Raw genomic sequence first — 17,791 nt, 5'->3', positions numbered from 1 at the left:
GTAGATGGGCCATTAGAACAGTGTTAGGAAGCATGGAAAACTGAATCCCAGGTTTCTCTACTGGCTTCCTAAAATATGCCCACAAAGTTCTTATCAACATCCCCCTGGTTATTCCTAAGGGAATTTGTCTTTGCTGTTGACACTGTTCTCTCTCCCGTAAAATAATTAAATATTGAAAGAACTATTTAATTCACTGAGTTAAACATTAATCAAGAATGGAAAAGTGATACTGATTTTAATCCTTGGTAGTCAGGTCACAGATCCACAATGGAAGATACTGAAATTCCAGCTAAGAGACCAAACCTCGTTACAGAAAATATCCACTACCAAAGTATAGTAATGTAAAAGAAAGTAAATTCATCCTTATCTTACACCATAATATATTGTGTTTTTTTCTTGTGTTTTATTCTCAGTATCTTCACGTTTCTTTATTTCTTTTTTAAGGCATTCCATTTATTTAATTCTTCTCAGTGTCCCTCTTCATATTTCTCCCATGTAGCCATTTAAATTAATCTATACTCTCCCTTTAGTGTAAGTTATACTGTTTGGGCCAATATATGAGACTTAGAAATCTGGATAGTCTGTTTATCCCTTTTTTTTTTCCATTTTACCGTCCATCATCATGACTGATATGCTTGAGGAGACTGGGTAATTTCATAGGGCATAAGTATTTATATATTTAAATTCCAGAAATCTCTGTGGAAAATATGTATCATCTCAAGAGAACAAAGACCCAAGTCAGTGTGCATGGAGGAAGAGTGGGGAGAACTGAGAGCCATTACTCAATGACTTTCACCACAGAAAGACAGTCAGACAATGGTCAGAAAATAGGCACAACACTGCCATCTGACCTTTGACAAAATTATCAAAAGTAATAGGAAATTATGCTTAAGTTATTGTGGTCCTCCACCACATCACAGAAGAATTAGGTTGAAAAAACATGATATTCCATTATAGGCTGTACCGATTCTGGAACTCATGGAACTGTCTCCCAGTATTTAACTCCCTCTTCTTCATTTTCTATCAGACTTGCTGTTATAGGCATCCCATTCACAAAGGACTCACAAAAGTTGATCTCCTGTTCCACCAGCAGTAATATCAAACAATGAAACAATAATAATTTATCCTTAGAATAAGCTTCAAAAAAGAGTTAATTATTACAAACCTTGTAAGCATATTCTCTATTAAATGCTTTAGGATATGAAGATTAAGTGATGTGACTCAGGTTGCAGGTAAGAGTAATGTCAGTGGTCCAAACAGGAGGTGTGGACCCTAAGCCCTTGTCCTACTTGCTGTGTAGAATACTGGAACTTTACTGGATTCTAAGGTCTGTTGAAATACATTCCTTGTAGCATCAAGTGTTTAAGTAGCCTAATTCCAGTGAAATCAGGGATAACACTGCATGCCAACAGTCTTTGGATTAAGGCCCAAAAGCACAGCTCAACACTGTGCCTCTAGCACGTTTCCAGATATTGGAACCACTCTAGTGCCAGTGCAAGCAGGCTGTGATCTGCTCCTCAGTCACGAACTCGCCCAGCAAGCACAACAATACTCAAAATGGCAAAGAGGATGCTCTCATTAACCTACTTACATTGAGGATAAAATAAGCTGTCAGTTTACCTTTAGCACCTTTACAGATATCTGGATATTCCCATCTCCGGAAATTCTCAGTACTTATGACTTCAACACACAGGGAAAAAAGGTAAACAACTGTCTAATTTTTAATAAAAGACAAAACTAACCTTGACATCTATAGATTCTCAAGGATGTCAAGGAGTACAAAGTACATCAGCCAAAAAGCTGTCTTGATGGGAAATTCCAGATTAGCTTTGGACTTCCTAAACAGAAAAGTGCCAACTGTCTTTTATTAGATGTGAGTTCTGTGAGGACACAACTCATTTCTCTGCATTTCATCATGGTCTAAGTAAATGAAATAAACAATCATGATCCACTGATCAGGACATCTTTAAAACTTCCTAAAAAGTGGCAAAAAAGTTAAACATTATATTTTGCCTACTGTATACTTACTGCTTAGGAAAGATTATATTCTACAAATAAAATACTTGGAAGTTGATACTTTGTTGGGTTTTTTTTTTTTTGTCAGTTTCTTTTTAATAAAATTTTAAATCTGTGAAATGAGAAAATAGAGACTTGTGAAAGTTAAATGTCAGATGATGTAAAATAAATACTTTTACTGATAAAATAATTCTACATTTTTTAAAACTCAGATAACACAATGGTAGGTCTAACTTTATCCCTTACACAGATATTAGGAAATGTGCCATATGTTCACTTGGGAACTCCTACTGTTAGGGCTGGTATGGACACATACAAAAACTGGCACTGACCACACACAAATTGCGCATTTGAGGATGAGTAAGATGCGGGAAAAAAACCCAAACAAATTAGAAGAAGGAAATAGAAAAATTATAATTTGAAAACCTATTGTTATTTATTATGATAGACTATACCACAAAAGTACTAATTCTTTAAATTAATAAGTATGCCTCACAACTGGGTATACCTCTGAATATAATTCTTTTGAAGACACCTTTAACATGAATAACTTTGACTTATTGTTTAATTTCCTTAGCTCAGTATAGATTATGTCTTCTCAAACCTCTCTGCAGAATCCTCTTTAATACAATAGCTGAAAGGCAATATGGGGAATTTTATTTAAATAAGACAAGTCATGGAATAGTTGCAAATAATTTTGTAAAATGTATAATTTTAATTATTGCTCACATCTTTTTCCTTCTGAATATTTTACAAAATATACAGTGCAACAAAATTCCAGTGCTTTCTTCTACCTCACTTGCCAGTTCTGGGCTTTTCTAAGTATTCCTTGCTTAGGGAAGTCTATGTTTAAAAATAAAGGTGGTACTGATTTTAGGTAAATTCAGAGGTTGAATTTAGATTGTTTAACCTTAACAACAAAGACACCCAGATTCATCCCACCTAGATGGAGATGACTAAGGAGTATAATTTGGAAAGCCAGCCACCTTTTCCTTCCCGTATAATTAACAGAAAGAAAGAAGACCATGTAGGGGGGGAAAATCATGTGACTAAAAATTGCATGAGCACCCAGAAAGAGATTTAATGACATGTTCTTGTGCTTGTCTAATTACTTTATATAGGAGGCAGAAATATAAATCTGTGGTTTCATTTCTATCGCTAGATCTGAGAACACTTTCCAGTTCCTGCTTTAGCTGTGTTCTGACACATATCTGAAAAAAATCCAGGTGTGTGCATTCTCTCCCTTTTTCTAGCTCATGCATTTTCCCCACATATAACAGTTATTTTTAGGGATCTTCAGGGATTTAGGGTTCTAGCAAACCCTGTCTTAGGGATTTAGATTTCTAGAAAAACTAATGATGGCAGATGTCACATACAAAAAAAGAAGCCTTCAAATCTAGGGAAATGGGGTTTTTAACCACTACCCTGACCTAAGACATAATTTGTATAAAGAGCTACTGAGGCAGAAATTGCATTTGGCAAACAAGAAAACTGACCAATTTTTCTAATAAATGTACAAATCACTTCTTCAACCTGCAAGAGCATGATTCTATTTTTGTACTAAAATAATTCAGAAATGCTACTATTTTTTTTCATTTCTGCAGAGCTGGTCAGTTTCCTACAGGAGAAATATATCTCCACAAAATAAATTTCCTGAAACTCTGGATCAAATGATGGTCCCATAATCAGTTCTCTACTTTCCTAGAGTTCTGATAGCTTACTGAAATGGCTAGGCATCCTAACCTTTTAGTGTGAAGGTATACATCTGTCCATGTCCATACATGTAGTATATATATAAATAATGTTTCTAAAAGTATTAGAGGAGTACTATTAAGGTGGAAGAATCAGAGTCAGAGAATATCTAACTGACACTTCACTCCCCTGGCTGAAGAAATAGCTCCTTTATCCATCAGGAACACCAAATTTTCTAAACACTGGTTGAAGAAGTAGAGAAGTCTGTGGATGCAAATCATGCAAAAGCTCAATATTCAGTACTTGCTGCACCTTGTAGAACGCGTGGTTTAGAATAGTATATTGCAACCAATTTTACCTTCAGCTGACTTACAATCAATTGATATTTCCTTGCACCTCATTACAGTACATGAATCCTGCTTTATGCCTCATTTGCAGTTCTGGATGGTTCACCAATGAGATGTGTCTCACTAGACAAGAATTGCTGGCCTAGAACAGAGATTTGATTGATTTTTGAAACAGTGCACTGAAAACTTCTACTATAGAAGAGATTTCTGTTCTTCACTTTTATAAAAAGTGATCATTTTTCACCTTTCAAAACACAAAAGGTGATTTAAATACTACTAAAAAAGTATTATGCATGATTAATAATGTAAAATACTAAAAACAAAACCTGAAAATACACTCACTAACAGTTTGCAGATACCTGTCTTTCCTCTCCATTTCAGGATAAGGTATTCAAGGTGCAAGTTAATTTCTTCAGTGCTCACAGGCAGTTTGTACTTATATCCCTTATTCTCCAAGTTATAGAAATTTAAGCAGTCAGAAAAAAACCCAAAAAACTATAACAGTCCAACGATGATTATCAGCTATGTAAATGCCCCCAACAGATATTATTCCAATATATACACTCAGATAAAGAGACTGTTTTCTTCACGAAAGACACAGTTACCACAGTTACGACATCCTTTACACGTGCACTTTTTTTGGTGAACAGGCTTATCATAAAGTTCCTTATTATGTAAAGAAAATAGAAATTACATTGATCTTGAAATCCATGGTGGTTATACATTTGCAGAGATGGTGTCTCAGTCATAATGAGTTTAATTAATTTTAGAAATTACTTTTTTTTCACTTGGAAAATATCTTGAGATTTATTGCCATATCTCTACTTACAGATGACTGGTTTGGTCTTTAAAGGTCCAAACTTGTGCTGGGTGTCAATGTGTCCAGGTGATCTGTGCTGGAAACAAAGACTAATATACGTGCAAACTAAAAGATAGATCATTGTCCAAATGACAGTAAGATTAATATCAGTCTTTTCATTTAGTTTAATATAAGCTATGATAACACATCTGTGCACTAGATTGTTTATTAATTTTTGCTGCTCAGTCCACTGGTTAAAAATTTGAGCCTTCCATGTCTTGGGGATGAGTTCAAAGAGGCTAATTTATCTTTCTTTCATGTCATTATGAGATTTATGGTCCCTGGGGTGCTCCTTTATTCAGCTGATTGGAATACTAGAAGGATATTTTCCTGATGATCACACACTTCTGGAATTCATTTCCTTTGACAGTGTCATGGATTTTATAAGCATTAGGGCTTTGTAAATATTTTACTTTGGAAAGATTTCCATTTAATATGGGAATTCTATTTTAGTGGAATAAAGGCATCATTGGCCACTTGGGAAGGGAGTTAGGGTTAATTTCATAATTGACTGTTGCAACTGTAAAGCTTCATGATACTTGGTGACATACCACAGAATAAAATTCTAAATAAATCTCATTTTCAAACAGAAAAACGTGCTTCTGAAAGAAATATCTGTATGCCACATAAAGAATGAAATTTAAAATCCTTGTCTGGAGCAAAATCCCCTTGTTTGGTTAGCTTTGCCAAGCTTAACACCAAAAACAATTTACAGCTTTTAGGAATATCTACCAAAAGGACACAAACATTCTTAAATATGCTCTTAACTACTTGAAGGAGGAGCAAAGAAGTAGGTGAAAATGATCCAGATCTATGTTAGTGCATCAATCATTACTGCAATGCAGTTTGTGACCATCCAAAACTATTTTTTTGAAAAGTTGAGGCACTATTAGTACTGCTCTTAATATCCAAAGCTAGAGAGTTTGAGTCCCATATACAAAATATTCCTATATTTTCCATTATTTAAGTGACATATCTTCCTCTTTCCCTTCTTACCCTGGTTCTCAGGGTCTTTGGAACTGACATTCTAATTTTGGAAAGAATGTCTGCATTAAAAAATCGGCTGAGTAGAAATTAAATTATATTTTACTTCAATTTTACTTTATTCAGAAGATAAAATTTATTGCTTAAAATATTGATATATATTTTGCACATGAAAGTCAATTCTTCAGTCTTGTATGTACTTGAGACACAAGAAGCAACCAAATTATACATCATTTTATAAGAAATGCATATCCAAGTTAAATTTTGTTTCTTTCAAGAATACATTTTTGTTCTATACCCTGTTAATAAATGGTACAAGAAGATTAATCACTAAATGTCCATTTTAGGAATAAAATGCAATTATCTCATCCTAGTGAGGAGGTGGAATTACTGAACTAACCTTTGAGTTTTCAAATTTCTTATATTCAAGGATTGAGATTCTTGAACTAATTTTGATTCCTCTTCTAGCTTAAATATTTTTCACAGTTCTAGCTGCAGCACAAAGATGCAACTCAAGCAGGTAATTTTTTGTCAGCCCAGCACCTCATGACAGAGTCAAAAAGATTCAATTAAAATTAATCTACCTCTTAAAAAAAATCAGGTTTGTGCACTGATTTGGAACTTTAGAATGCAATGTCCTTCTGAAGCTTACCAATTTATTTGGCATTATAAAGCAAATCAGATGTTTTTGCTTTAATCTCCTTGGCCTTGCTAGGTATTTTGAACAATTTTTTTTATTATCATAAAGAACTTATTTAAAGTCCAGCATTTTCACAAATTTATTACTAATGTAGCCTCTTGCAGTTAAAATGTATTTCTTTCTATCACAGCCTTACCATAAGAACTATTCTTCTTGCCATTTTCTTTTTACAAAGAAAATGGGGTTTCTGCAGCAAAGTTCGTGGTTCGTTCTATTACACGCATCATAACAGAAACTTGCTTAGGCAGAGAAATTACATCTAGGGGCCAGTTCAAGCATATAATACCAGCTGACAAAACAGTGGAGCAGAAATTCGGAAAACTGTGTTTGGAGCAACTTAACCTCTTGATATTCCATGAAGTTGCTACACTTTCTGAGGTCCATAATTGCATTTTCAGGAAGCTCAGAGCTGCAGAACCGGGCACTTGCTGATGTAATTTTCTAAAAACACCAGGGCATGGTTACAGGGAAGAGAGCTGCATAGCGCAGGAAGTCAGAACAAGTTACATGTATACACAACCCACTGCATATAATATACAGATATTACCTTGGATTTTAGAACACCACTTGAAGAGTCATTGACTTCAGGTCACCTACATTTCCTTCTTAACTTGAAATGACATTGTACTGCGCTACTTTGCTGCAACTATTCCCTTAAAATGTCTGTGGCTCTCTTTATTCTGATTAGTAAAGAATGTATAGAGCCTTGTTTATTCTGAAAGGCACAAAATTAAGATTTCTCTAAGCTTGGGAGAAAAGTGTCAAATTAGTTTACCACAAAACTGAAAGGACACTTAGGAATGGTTGCAGAATTATTGGTTGTCAAGTGGGGAAATGAAGTGAACTACATCATGGGAAAAGTAAAATAAGTGGCTTAGAGAAGATAATGTCTGTCTTTAGGTGAAAAAAGATCATGGGTCTATCTTTGAAACCACTTTAAATTTCTAGCCAGGGTTTGGTTTTGTTTCTCACGCTGGTGGAAAAGAGACAGTGATATACAGAAAAAATGAGTTAATAAAATAACTAACTAAATAAATAATCCTATAAGGACATTCCAGAGTAGGCAAAGGGATGAATTGTCTTGAAGAAGGGCAGATAAAGAAACAGAACTATTGTGCTAAAGAAAAGGTAGAAAGAAAATCGTATTGCTTAATTATGTAATTTTGAATTATGAAAATATGGTCACCCTGGTCCTATTATATTCATTATTGTTACATTTTTTTCCTCAAATCTGACTTAATAAAATAGCTTGACAGTTACTAAAATTTTTAATCTTACCATGCAAAAGATCAGTGATTGCACTACAGAAGTGATTTATTTATAATTTGTGACTTTTAAAGGAAGTCACAAAGGAAAAGCCAAAGAATTTGCACCAATCCATTTGCACCAGACCATTTGCATGCAGTCTCACTCTTTTATTTTATTTCAGTCTATATAGCTACGGTAAAAAATATGAAAACAAAAGCCATTCATTCAATTGCTTCCTGCAGATCCCAAAATTACTTGGCTGCTAGAAACAATAAACTTGAGTTAGCAGAGTTCTTTACCAAATGTCAGAATTTTCCCTCAGCTACACTCCACGGATGCATCTTATTCACCCTTACACACCACTTCTTTTAATATATGAAATTTTAAAAAATCTGTTATTTATACTTTTTAAGATAACTTAGCCTACAAAGAACAGAGGACAGTGCAGCTAAGGATTATGAGCACACAGTGAACCCTAACATTCAAGTTTATGCAAGGTCAACAAAACTGCACTTCAAGATATGCTCAACCCAGAAAGGTATTTGCCTTATTAATTTTAATAAATAATTTGTAAATGCTGCTCACCCTCAGTTTTTTCTGATATTACTTTTTTTACAGTATCGGTTTAGTTAAAAGCAAAACTACATTTAGTGTCATAAATGTTAGCTGTAGTAAATACTTAATAAAAATGTTAAATATTCTAATACAGATGTTATCTGTGCTTACAGATTAAAGTTATTAACAGTCTTTTAGCACAGGTGAAGACATTTTTGTGCTTTACAAAAATGTAAGACTGCAATGGAAGCCGAAACTCCCCTTCAAAGATATGAAATCACAGCACTAAATATCCAGATTTCCCTGCATTCAGGATTGAGAAAAATCAAATAGTAAGCAATAGCTTTCAACAGGGAGCATGCAGCAAATGTTCATTGAGAAAAAAATAAAATAATCAGTAACAGTAAGCAAAATTAAACCATCCTGTTGTAATGGAATTATTTTTGAAAAGGCTCTCTACTACAAACTGTGAAAAAGAAATACCCTAAAATCTACATGAGATTAGCTCACTGTGGAGAATGATTGAAGCTGAGTAAAAATTGTCACATAAAAATGGATTTAAATGTTTTTTTATGTTCTTAATTAAAACACTCTGGTGTTTGAAAAGGAATGTAGCAGTTTTAGCCTGTCTCTTAAAGTAGGTTAGTTCTGCTACAGTTCTAGAATTTTCCTTCTCTCTTTCTCTCTTTTACAAACAGATTAGCTTTCTCAAAAAAAAGTATCCAAAATTGCAGCTGCCGTTGGTCAGAGGCCCAATGCTACTCAGTATATGTTCTACAGCTAGATAAAAGTTCACCTTAAAATAATCATAAAAGGTATATTTTAGTAAATCATAATCTTTTGGAGAAAATAAAAGGGGAGGAAGGGAAGCAATGCACAGCTCAGAAAAACCCCACTGAAGTCACAGTGTGGCTGCACATCCTGAACGTTGTGTCAGAGTTGACACTGTTCATGCAAGCAAGAGATCCACAAAACCAGTATTAGGAGACAAAATTAAAAGAGTTTAATTTCTCAGAAAACAGATAGTTCTGCAAAGGCAATGGAGAGGAAAAGCTCCACCTGTTTTTCAGAAGTCAGAACAGAATGAATGTGCTACAACCCATTGCAATCTAATAATGACAGGTAGACACAAAATGTACCCACTATAGTTAGTCTGGATTGTTAATGGACACTGCAAATATCAATGGAAAAAACATTCAGTAACTCCTTACAGAGGCCTTGCCTAGCAAATTATATCAAAATCCTTAATCATCTTCATAAGTGAAGGTAGCTTACTCCTTGTCCTGTGTCTAATTATTTCATTAAAATTTCTGCACCTAAAGGATTTCTGACTTTCTTAGACCCAAGGTGGTACTTCTCAATAATTAAATACTGCACTTTCTCTGGCTCTCTTCCCACAGATTTCGATTGCTTCCTCTGGCCATAGTTATTATTATTTTTAAATGTCATTTGAGATTGAGACTACAGATAAACTTAACTTCAGTTTCTACCTAAAAACTGGAACAGCCATGAAATGCTGATCCACATTCATAGTCCTATGTGTAGACAAATTAAATTATTAAAAGAGCAGTTGACTGATTTATTTTTCTAAACTATTATTTCAGGAATCATAGAAAGCATACAATGAAATGAAAGTACAAGAAACAAAAACTACTGAGACTACTTTTCAGATTGACATTTTACTTTACAGCTCTAAGGACTATTCAAGTGGTAAAAGGGAGTAGGGAAAGGGAGTAGGAAGATGAATATAAAACCTTATTCAGATGCAGTTCCAATTCTGTAAAACTTAAATCTTTAGTTAATATGTTAAAAATACTCTAGAGTACCTCTGAAGCCCTTTGCATCCTGTTCTAGCACCAGGGAAAGTCATTGTAAGGCCTTTGCAGTCATGCATGGAAAAGAATACTGATTCAATTTTAAACTCAACCTGCATATTTCCTGTACGGAGTATTAGATTTATTCATTAAGTGAAAGAATATCATAATGCTTATCAATAATTGTGGGGTTTTGCTACTGTGGTGGTAAAAAAAGTTTTTAAAAATCATATTTTTTATGCCTTACATAAAGAATTTTAAAAGGTTTAGAGACACTGTTGTCTGAGAATGAAAAAATCTGCACACAGCTTTATCAGTCTGACTCTTGAATACCAATACAATTTAAACATTTTCTCTACAAAATTATCTTAATATTTCTTACTGTATTTAAATATGCCAGCAGCTAAAAGGAATAGGTAAAAAAAAAAGTTAAAATACCTCTATTTTACTTGAGAATCACCTAAAAAATACTTTGCTGTCAAATATGCCTAGTCTCCACAGGCCCACGTTTTAACACATCTGGTCTAGAAATCTATCAAATCAGGTACTCAGAAATAGAAACAATCAAAACCAGAATTTGCACTACAGTGATGTGTCATAAGTGTTGCAGCAGAAAAATAGTGATAATCTCAAAAAATTGGTAGTTTTCAGCTTTTCTGAAATAAGTATAATTGACTGACTTTAATGTTACTCTGTTATATTTTAAATTGCAATAAACTACCATCAGTGCTATTCTCAGTGTCAGTTGTTCATGATCCAGCAATTAAAGAATCATTTTAAAAAGATATAAACATGAAACAGATGGACACACATTTTCATTTTTGAATTCATGCTGCTCTTTCATATTTCTCGTCTCACTTATGCCTGCTTTTTCCTGTCTCCTCCTTTTCTCTCTTGTTTTGGTCTCTTTTTTCCTCCCTGTTCACACCCTGACATCCCCAACTGCAGTCCCAAAAGACAGATCCTACAGTGCCAGCTCATACTGGCATTCCTCCCAAGAATGGGAGGAAAGGGACGCAGAAAACCACTTTCACTGCTACTGCTATTTGGTGACACAACAGAATAAAGCCTCTATATGTAGGAAGCACATGTATACATTTCATAAAGAAAACACGCACAAATCCTGCATCTTCAGACCCAAGTAGCCTCTTGTTTACATTTCTTACTCAGAGTAATATGCATTCTCCAAGGCTCCTATACAGCATGTGGAAACCACCCTAAATATCCTCCTTTTTTTCCGAAGAGGGTTGGTAGAAAATAAACCCTCAAATACATATGTATCTCTGAAAGGAGAAAACAAGGGAGAGGGAAGTAGGATATATCTTTACTGTGCCTGCTGGCCTGGAAAATAAATACCGCTGTTGTGCAACTCTGCAGCTGCTCACTCTCTCAATTTGTTGTTTTCGTTCTGGTTTTTATGATTTAATCTCATATCCTTACAGTTAATCTGGAAAGGGTTCAGGCAGCTTTATTTATTAGTCTTCCTTCAGATCATGAGCTTACAGATCATGATCTTTTCCTACACCAAGAATCAATTCTCTCTTTGTGACAAAGCTCAACCTCTGATAGATATAACTGGTATAAATTGACTCATAACACATGAAAATGAACATTCTCATAATATTTTTCACTTTCTTTTTTTTTATTGAATCTCATGAAAAATACCCTTGAGGAAGTTTTTCTTCCACTAATATAATGCCTGAAAAATATATATTGTAAATTAAAGTCATCATTTTCAAATTTTGAAGAATATTTTGGATTCATAAAATACAGATCAGGGAAAATAATAATAATTTCTAAAACCCTCAAAAATTCACATCTACCTGAACTACATAAACCCGTTTCAGATATATATTAATAGCTGTGTCATTGTAACCTTGCTTTGGGAAGATGCATGAATCGTTTACTACTTTTAGAGAGCTATGTATGTGTACAGAATAAAGGTTTGTGAAGCAACACCTCTGAAATGTCACAAAATATTTACAGTTTAAAACACTGAGTTCATATGTGGAAAATTACTGAAATGGCTTTACAGTGGATCCTACTGAGAGCAAGAAAAATAATTATTTTAAAAGCTAAGGATGGCAACACCGCATAAAGATCTAACAATTCAGGCAAAGGGAATGACAAATGAAAAAAGCTTCATATCAGCATTGGGTTCCTTGCTTCCAAGATTTTAATTTTAGGATGTTGTACACATTTTAATAGGACAATATAAACATGGGCTTGGAATGAAGAAATTTCACAAGCTGATTGCCTTCTGCAGAATGACTGGGAAAAAAAGATTATGTCTGTTCAAATGATTTTTCTGCTAGAAATAAAACACATATTGTATGATGAGTAGTGTAGATCTTGGGAACAATAGACTACATGAAAGATCTTGATGAAAATAAAATAAAATCAGACCTCTTTGCCTAATCCAGAATTAATGTGAATCTGCAAATCAAAGAACTGCAGCTACAAATCTACCATCTGTGTTCAGCAGACTTCAGAATAGACCTTCTGAGTCTATGTTTTACTTAAAATAATATTTTGCATTTCTTGGGTTCACATCATTCTGCAGTTTTCAAGGAATCTAATGTTACACTGTATCAGCATTCATACAACCTGCACACAAGGTTAAGTCTGCAAAAACCACTACTTATGATCATAGTTCAACTGTGCTTAGCACAAAACCTCCATGTGGGACAAATTACATTGGTCTCACCTCAAATAATGTCAAATACACCATGGTCATTTAGTGAATCATACACATGTGCCTGCTGCCCCTGCCCTACCCACAGGTTTACTATATAAAAAGCAGTAAAAGCACCATAGGGCAGATTGTAAATACTGTGGTGAAGAATTTAAACTGAAAGAGGGTAGATTTAGGCTAGATATAAGGAAGGAAATCTTTACTGTGAGGGTAGTGCAGCACAGGAACAGGTTATCCAGAAAAGCTCTGGATGGATATTCCAGAGATATCCAGGACATCTCTGGAAATATTCAATGCCAGGCTGGATGGAGCTTTGAGCAATGGTCCAGTGGAAGATGTCCTTGCCCATGGCAAGTGAAGTGGATCTAGATGATTTTAAGGTTGCAGTCTAAGTCATGCTATGATTCTATTATATGAACTAGGAAAAAAAAGTAATGAAAAACTGTTCTGCTCTTGTTAAGTACAACTTACTTCTGAACATAAAAACATGTTATTGGAGAATGTGTAATCCAAAATCATCCCAGGCTTCTTCAGATAAAAAATTACAGATCAGTCAGAGAAGATCTATAAACAAGTACCTATCTATCTAAACAGGCTGGGATCTGTCAATTGTAAATGGGACTGTTGCTTACATCAAGGAAACAGAATACTAGTCTAATGGTTGAAACAATAAAATTTTAATGAAGAATAATACTAATAAAGAAAACAGGAAAAAATTATGGTGAGTCCTACTCATCTGTTCTACTTTCTGTCCTACTCAAGGATGGAAAAACAAAAAACGCACAACCAGAAAAGACACAGTAAGGAATGAGACAGAAAGGACATTGATGATCTTGAGATTAAAGGACTGAATGTTGCCCTTTACTCTGTGACCAACATGTCTCCAGATGACCAAGATAAGATATATGATACTTGATTTAAAGAACTTCTAAGCAACGATTGCTACAACACCCATGGAAGCTACAAAAAGAACTAAAAACCTTTGACAAAAATAATATATTTTACCTTTCTATTCAAATCATAACCCAAATATATAACGTCCTAGCAATACCTTTCTTTTGACAAGTGGCTATTGGTTTTAACATTTTAAAATATTTTGTGTCAAAACTAATGTCCTCCTGATGAAAAATAAGACAGAAAAATATAGTTCTCACTTTCTACTTAGTACTATTGAGATTGTGCAAGGCAAGCAACAGCCACTTCTAAATACTTGTGATATTTTTGTCTATTTCCTTATTATTTTGGATATTTTGAATGGACGTGTTTTTCTCTTCATGCAGACAAATGGTCTAACATACTAGTTAGTTGCTCAATTTCTGCAGGTACCTAGTTGAATTCTGGGGTAGTCTTTCTCAGAGCTGTTGATATTCTCCTCTAAAAATCCATTTGACCAGTAAGACTTTGAATGGGCATCACAAAGTAATCTTTTTCATTAGACCCAGAAAAAATAGTCTATGTGAGGAACATGAGGGAATAAAATTATTGAGAAGACCCTCTATCCTTCAGTAGAATATAATATATATCATATTCAAAGCATACTTGTACATGTTAATTAGGGAACATCAGTATTATTACCCAAATAAAACATGAAGAGGCTAATGACTGAATAAACTATCTGAACTCAAATAATATATCAAGTAGAAGTGATCACAATCAGCAAAATAGTTCTGATTTCAGGCACAAAGCCTACATTCTTGCTCTTGGAAAATATTACTTTATACCGTCCATGTTTATCATTTAACTCTACTTAGGGTAAATGCATATTGAGTATCTCAATTATGTATTTATTTATATATCACTCTCTCCCTCCATATTTTGCATGCATGTAATAAAAAAACACTTTTAGAGTCAAAATGCTGCTGTTAACATGGGCTTGGGATTTTTTTATTATCATGTTATTTATGATACCAATTTCCTGGCAAAATCAGTGGGAAAAAATGAACCACAAGAGAATCAGTCTGTCACTCCTGCTCCCTAATGTCAGGTATGGGTGCCAGCTGTGCTTTTCAGACACTGTACATATAACAGAGGAGCACTCAGGACAACTAAGTACTGAACCCAACAGCCAAAATCACAGCAAAGAACAATAGGCAGAATAAGTTAAACAAAAAAGGTTCAATTCATTACATTCAGTTTGCTCTCATGTAAGATCAAATATAGGAAATAAAATATGAGGGAATACAACATGTGAAGAAAAATGGAAACTATTTTCCTTATGCTAAATGTAAAAGAGACTATATATGTCTAACTTGTTTCAAGCTCGCAGAATAAATGCTGTAATGATGTCATATCTGGGCAGCAAAGAAAAGCTGCCAGATTATACTGCTCTGGCTGCCAAATTCCAAGGCAGTTGGAGGTCTCTCATACACGCGTGAGGATATCATTTCCATGGAAACACCTGAGCAACCGCACTCTCATGTTTCTCTTCCAACCATATTTAAAGTCTTTAGCAGTGTTATTGATGCAAAACTTATTCATTCAATGAAACCATTTTTATTTTTGTGTTCCTGTAAAACCTAGCCACTGGGTTTGAGAGTTGTCTGGTGCCTTTTGGAATAATCGCATTAAGAAAAAGGGAGGCAAGTTCCTGCTCCAGTCTCTGGCTAAACCAACTCTAAATTACATTAGCACTGATAGAATTACAGTTTCAAACAACACAAGTAACACTAATGTAAACCAGAGAAGGAAAATATATTTATACTAATGACAGTAGCCAACAGCAAAAAACTGAGAAACCTTGAAAAGACTCAAGTCTTTACACAAAGATTTCACCATTCTCAATACTATGTACTGCAAGTACAACCAGATGTCTTAATTCAGTAGTCTGAACAGATGCTATCTTCCATTAATCTGCTTTTTTGAGTCCTATTTTGGATTTGCTATAGTGACCACAAAACAAATACTGTAACATTCTGCACAGCACAATTGCTGTAATTTGACAAAGTTGCAAGCACATGGACAAACTCCATCACACTATGACTGTCTCATCCCCTATTTTTTCAGTGAGAAGGAATGAAGAACACATACTGGATATGACCATCTGAAACCAATAAAACGTTTCTCCGTGCTCTTCAAAATGCCCAGTATGTATTTTATAGGCCACAGAATAAAAATAAGACAAAATTGTAAGAGATAAAATCAAATTTGTAGCATAAATTCATCAAATCATACCAGGATAATCATTAAATATTTTCTTACCTGTCTGATGTGTCACTTGCTACTGGATGCTTTACTGTTGAACCATTCTTAATTGAGTCTTGTCTTGTGAGCCCTTGAGATCTGTTTTTGTCCAAAGCTTGTGTGGATATGTCACCTGGTGGTCCCTGGTACTGTGGATGCTCCTGCAGTTTTGCTTTTTTCTCTTGGGGTGCTTCCTCATTCCTCAGAGCTCTAACTCCCTCTTGGTCTGGCTGCTGTGGTGCGTGTGACCCGCTGTTATAGAACCAGGCTCCTGATTTCGTGAGGATTTCTTGTTGTTTTCGGCACAAGTTACATACCCACATTACCTGTTCAGACATATTTAAATATAAAATGTAAATGTTAGCTTGTAAACACTCTATAAAACAGTTTCAGAAAACACACATCAACTGACTGTTACCATTTCCAAAGGTAAAAGACTACAGTTTTAACTCTATTAAAATTAAAATATCTTAGCTACAATATAATAAAATATGTCTGTACAACCTTGGAGTAACTATTTTTGGAAAAAAATACAAGCAAAAATAATTTTAATCTTTTTTTTCATTATTTGTAATACAAGGAAAAACAACAAATTGCACCTATATAAATGAAAATGTTCTAATACTGAGGTCCCAATGTTAAAAAATATAAGCTTTGGAAATTAACACTATAATTTGAGGATGACAGAAAAAATGAATTTAAAAATCATTAAACTTTTAATCCATTTTAATTCTTTCACTAAGTATAAGGAACTTTAGAAATGGCCATCTGCTCCTGCAAACAAACAATTTTATAAATCTCCAAAATGATTTGCTAATTTTTGTCCATGGTGGTCTATATCCAATGCTTACATGAAGATGCTGACTTCAAAAAGTGACTTCAATTTCATAGCAACTTTAAATTAAAGCCATATTATAACTAAAATAACACAATGTATAAGGTGGTGTATCTGTCCACTTCACACCCACAATTTAGCTTTCACTATATACTTATTGAATTATTAAAATTATTACATCTTCCCAGTTGTGTGATTCTGCATATAGTAATGTGATTTTTTAATATTCTAAAATGTACTTCTTTGCAAAGCTTTTGTAGCTGATCACCCTAGTCATGTGGCAGTTCAGGAAATCAACACCAACCATTTGTAAGTTAATTTCATAATAACATTAAGTTATTATGTTATATGTGATTAAATCAGAATGCAGTGAATCGAATACAACACATCAGTCATAAACACATTCAAACTGATTATTGTGTTACCTTAAAATTTGGATTGTAGACAATATTAATTCACTGCAAGTTTCCTCCTTCACTTTAATCTTCATTTTTCTTAAGCCTTAGCTTCCTTTTCTTTTTCTTTCTCTTCCCTTTATATAATTTTGTTTAAGTTCACAGGCAAAGTTGTACCAGTTTTACTATATATTCCTTGAATGTCTACGCTCAGCCTTCAGTCTAGTTATGTCTCCAGTTCTAATCCTACAGAAAGCTGCCTTTTTTCCAATAGTTTAGAGTTTAGGACATGCAAAGGCTTACATCAATGTTCATCACTCTTTTAAATGCAGCCAGCTCCATGGAATCACATGGAAGATGTAGTTTCTACCTCCACCATACATCTAGCTCAGTCCCTCAGAAAAGGTTTCAGAAGTTGTCATCAGTATCTTGCTTTCATTCTCCAGGCTGTTATCTAATAGATCATTTGGG

The 17,791-nt window shown here is 34.2% G+C and overlaps 1 protein-coding gene across 46 annotated transcripts in view; it reads right to left on the bottom strand.

The window, feature by feature from the left end:
- Window positions 1-17,791, bottom strand: part of RIMS2 (regulating synaptic membrane exocytosis 2) — a 447,420-nt gene that overhangs the window by 314,584 nt on the left and 115,045 nt on the right. For all 46 annotated transcript variants that reach the window (XM_072924886.1, XM_072924887.1, XM_072924890.1 and 43 more), the window contains one exon: window positions 16,109-16,416. In XM_072924886.1, the coding sequence (XP_072780987.1) occupies window positions 16,109-16,416 (308 nt within the window). The remainder of the gene's footprint in view (window positions 1-16,108; window positions 16,417-17,791) is intronic.

The sequence above is a fragment of the Taeniopygia guttata genome, chromosome 2, assembly GCF_048771995.1.
Source record: "Taeniopygia guttata chromosome 2, bTaeGut7.mat, whole genome shotgun sequence".
In the NCBI taxonomy this organism is placed as follows: domain Eukaryota; kingdom Metazoa; phylum Chordata; class Aves; order Passeriformes; family Estrildidae; genus Taeniopygia; species Taeniopygia guttata.
Note: the sequence above shows the minus strand (reverse complement) of the source record. Positions and strands in the feature narration are given on the sequence as shown.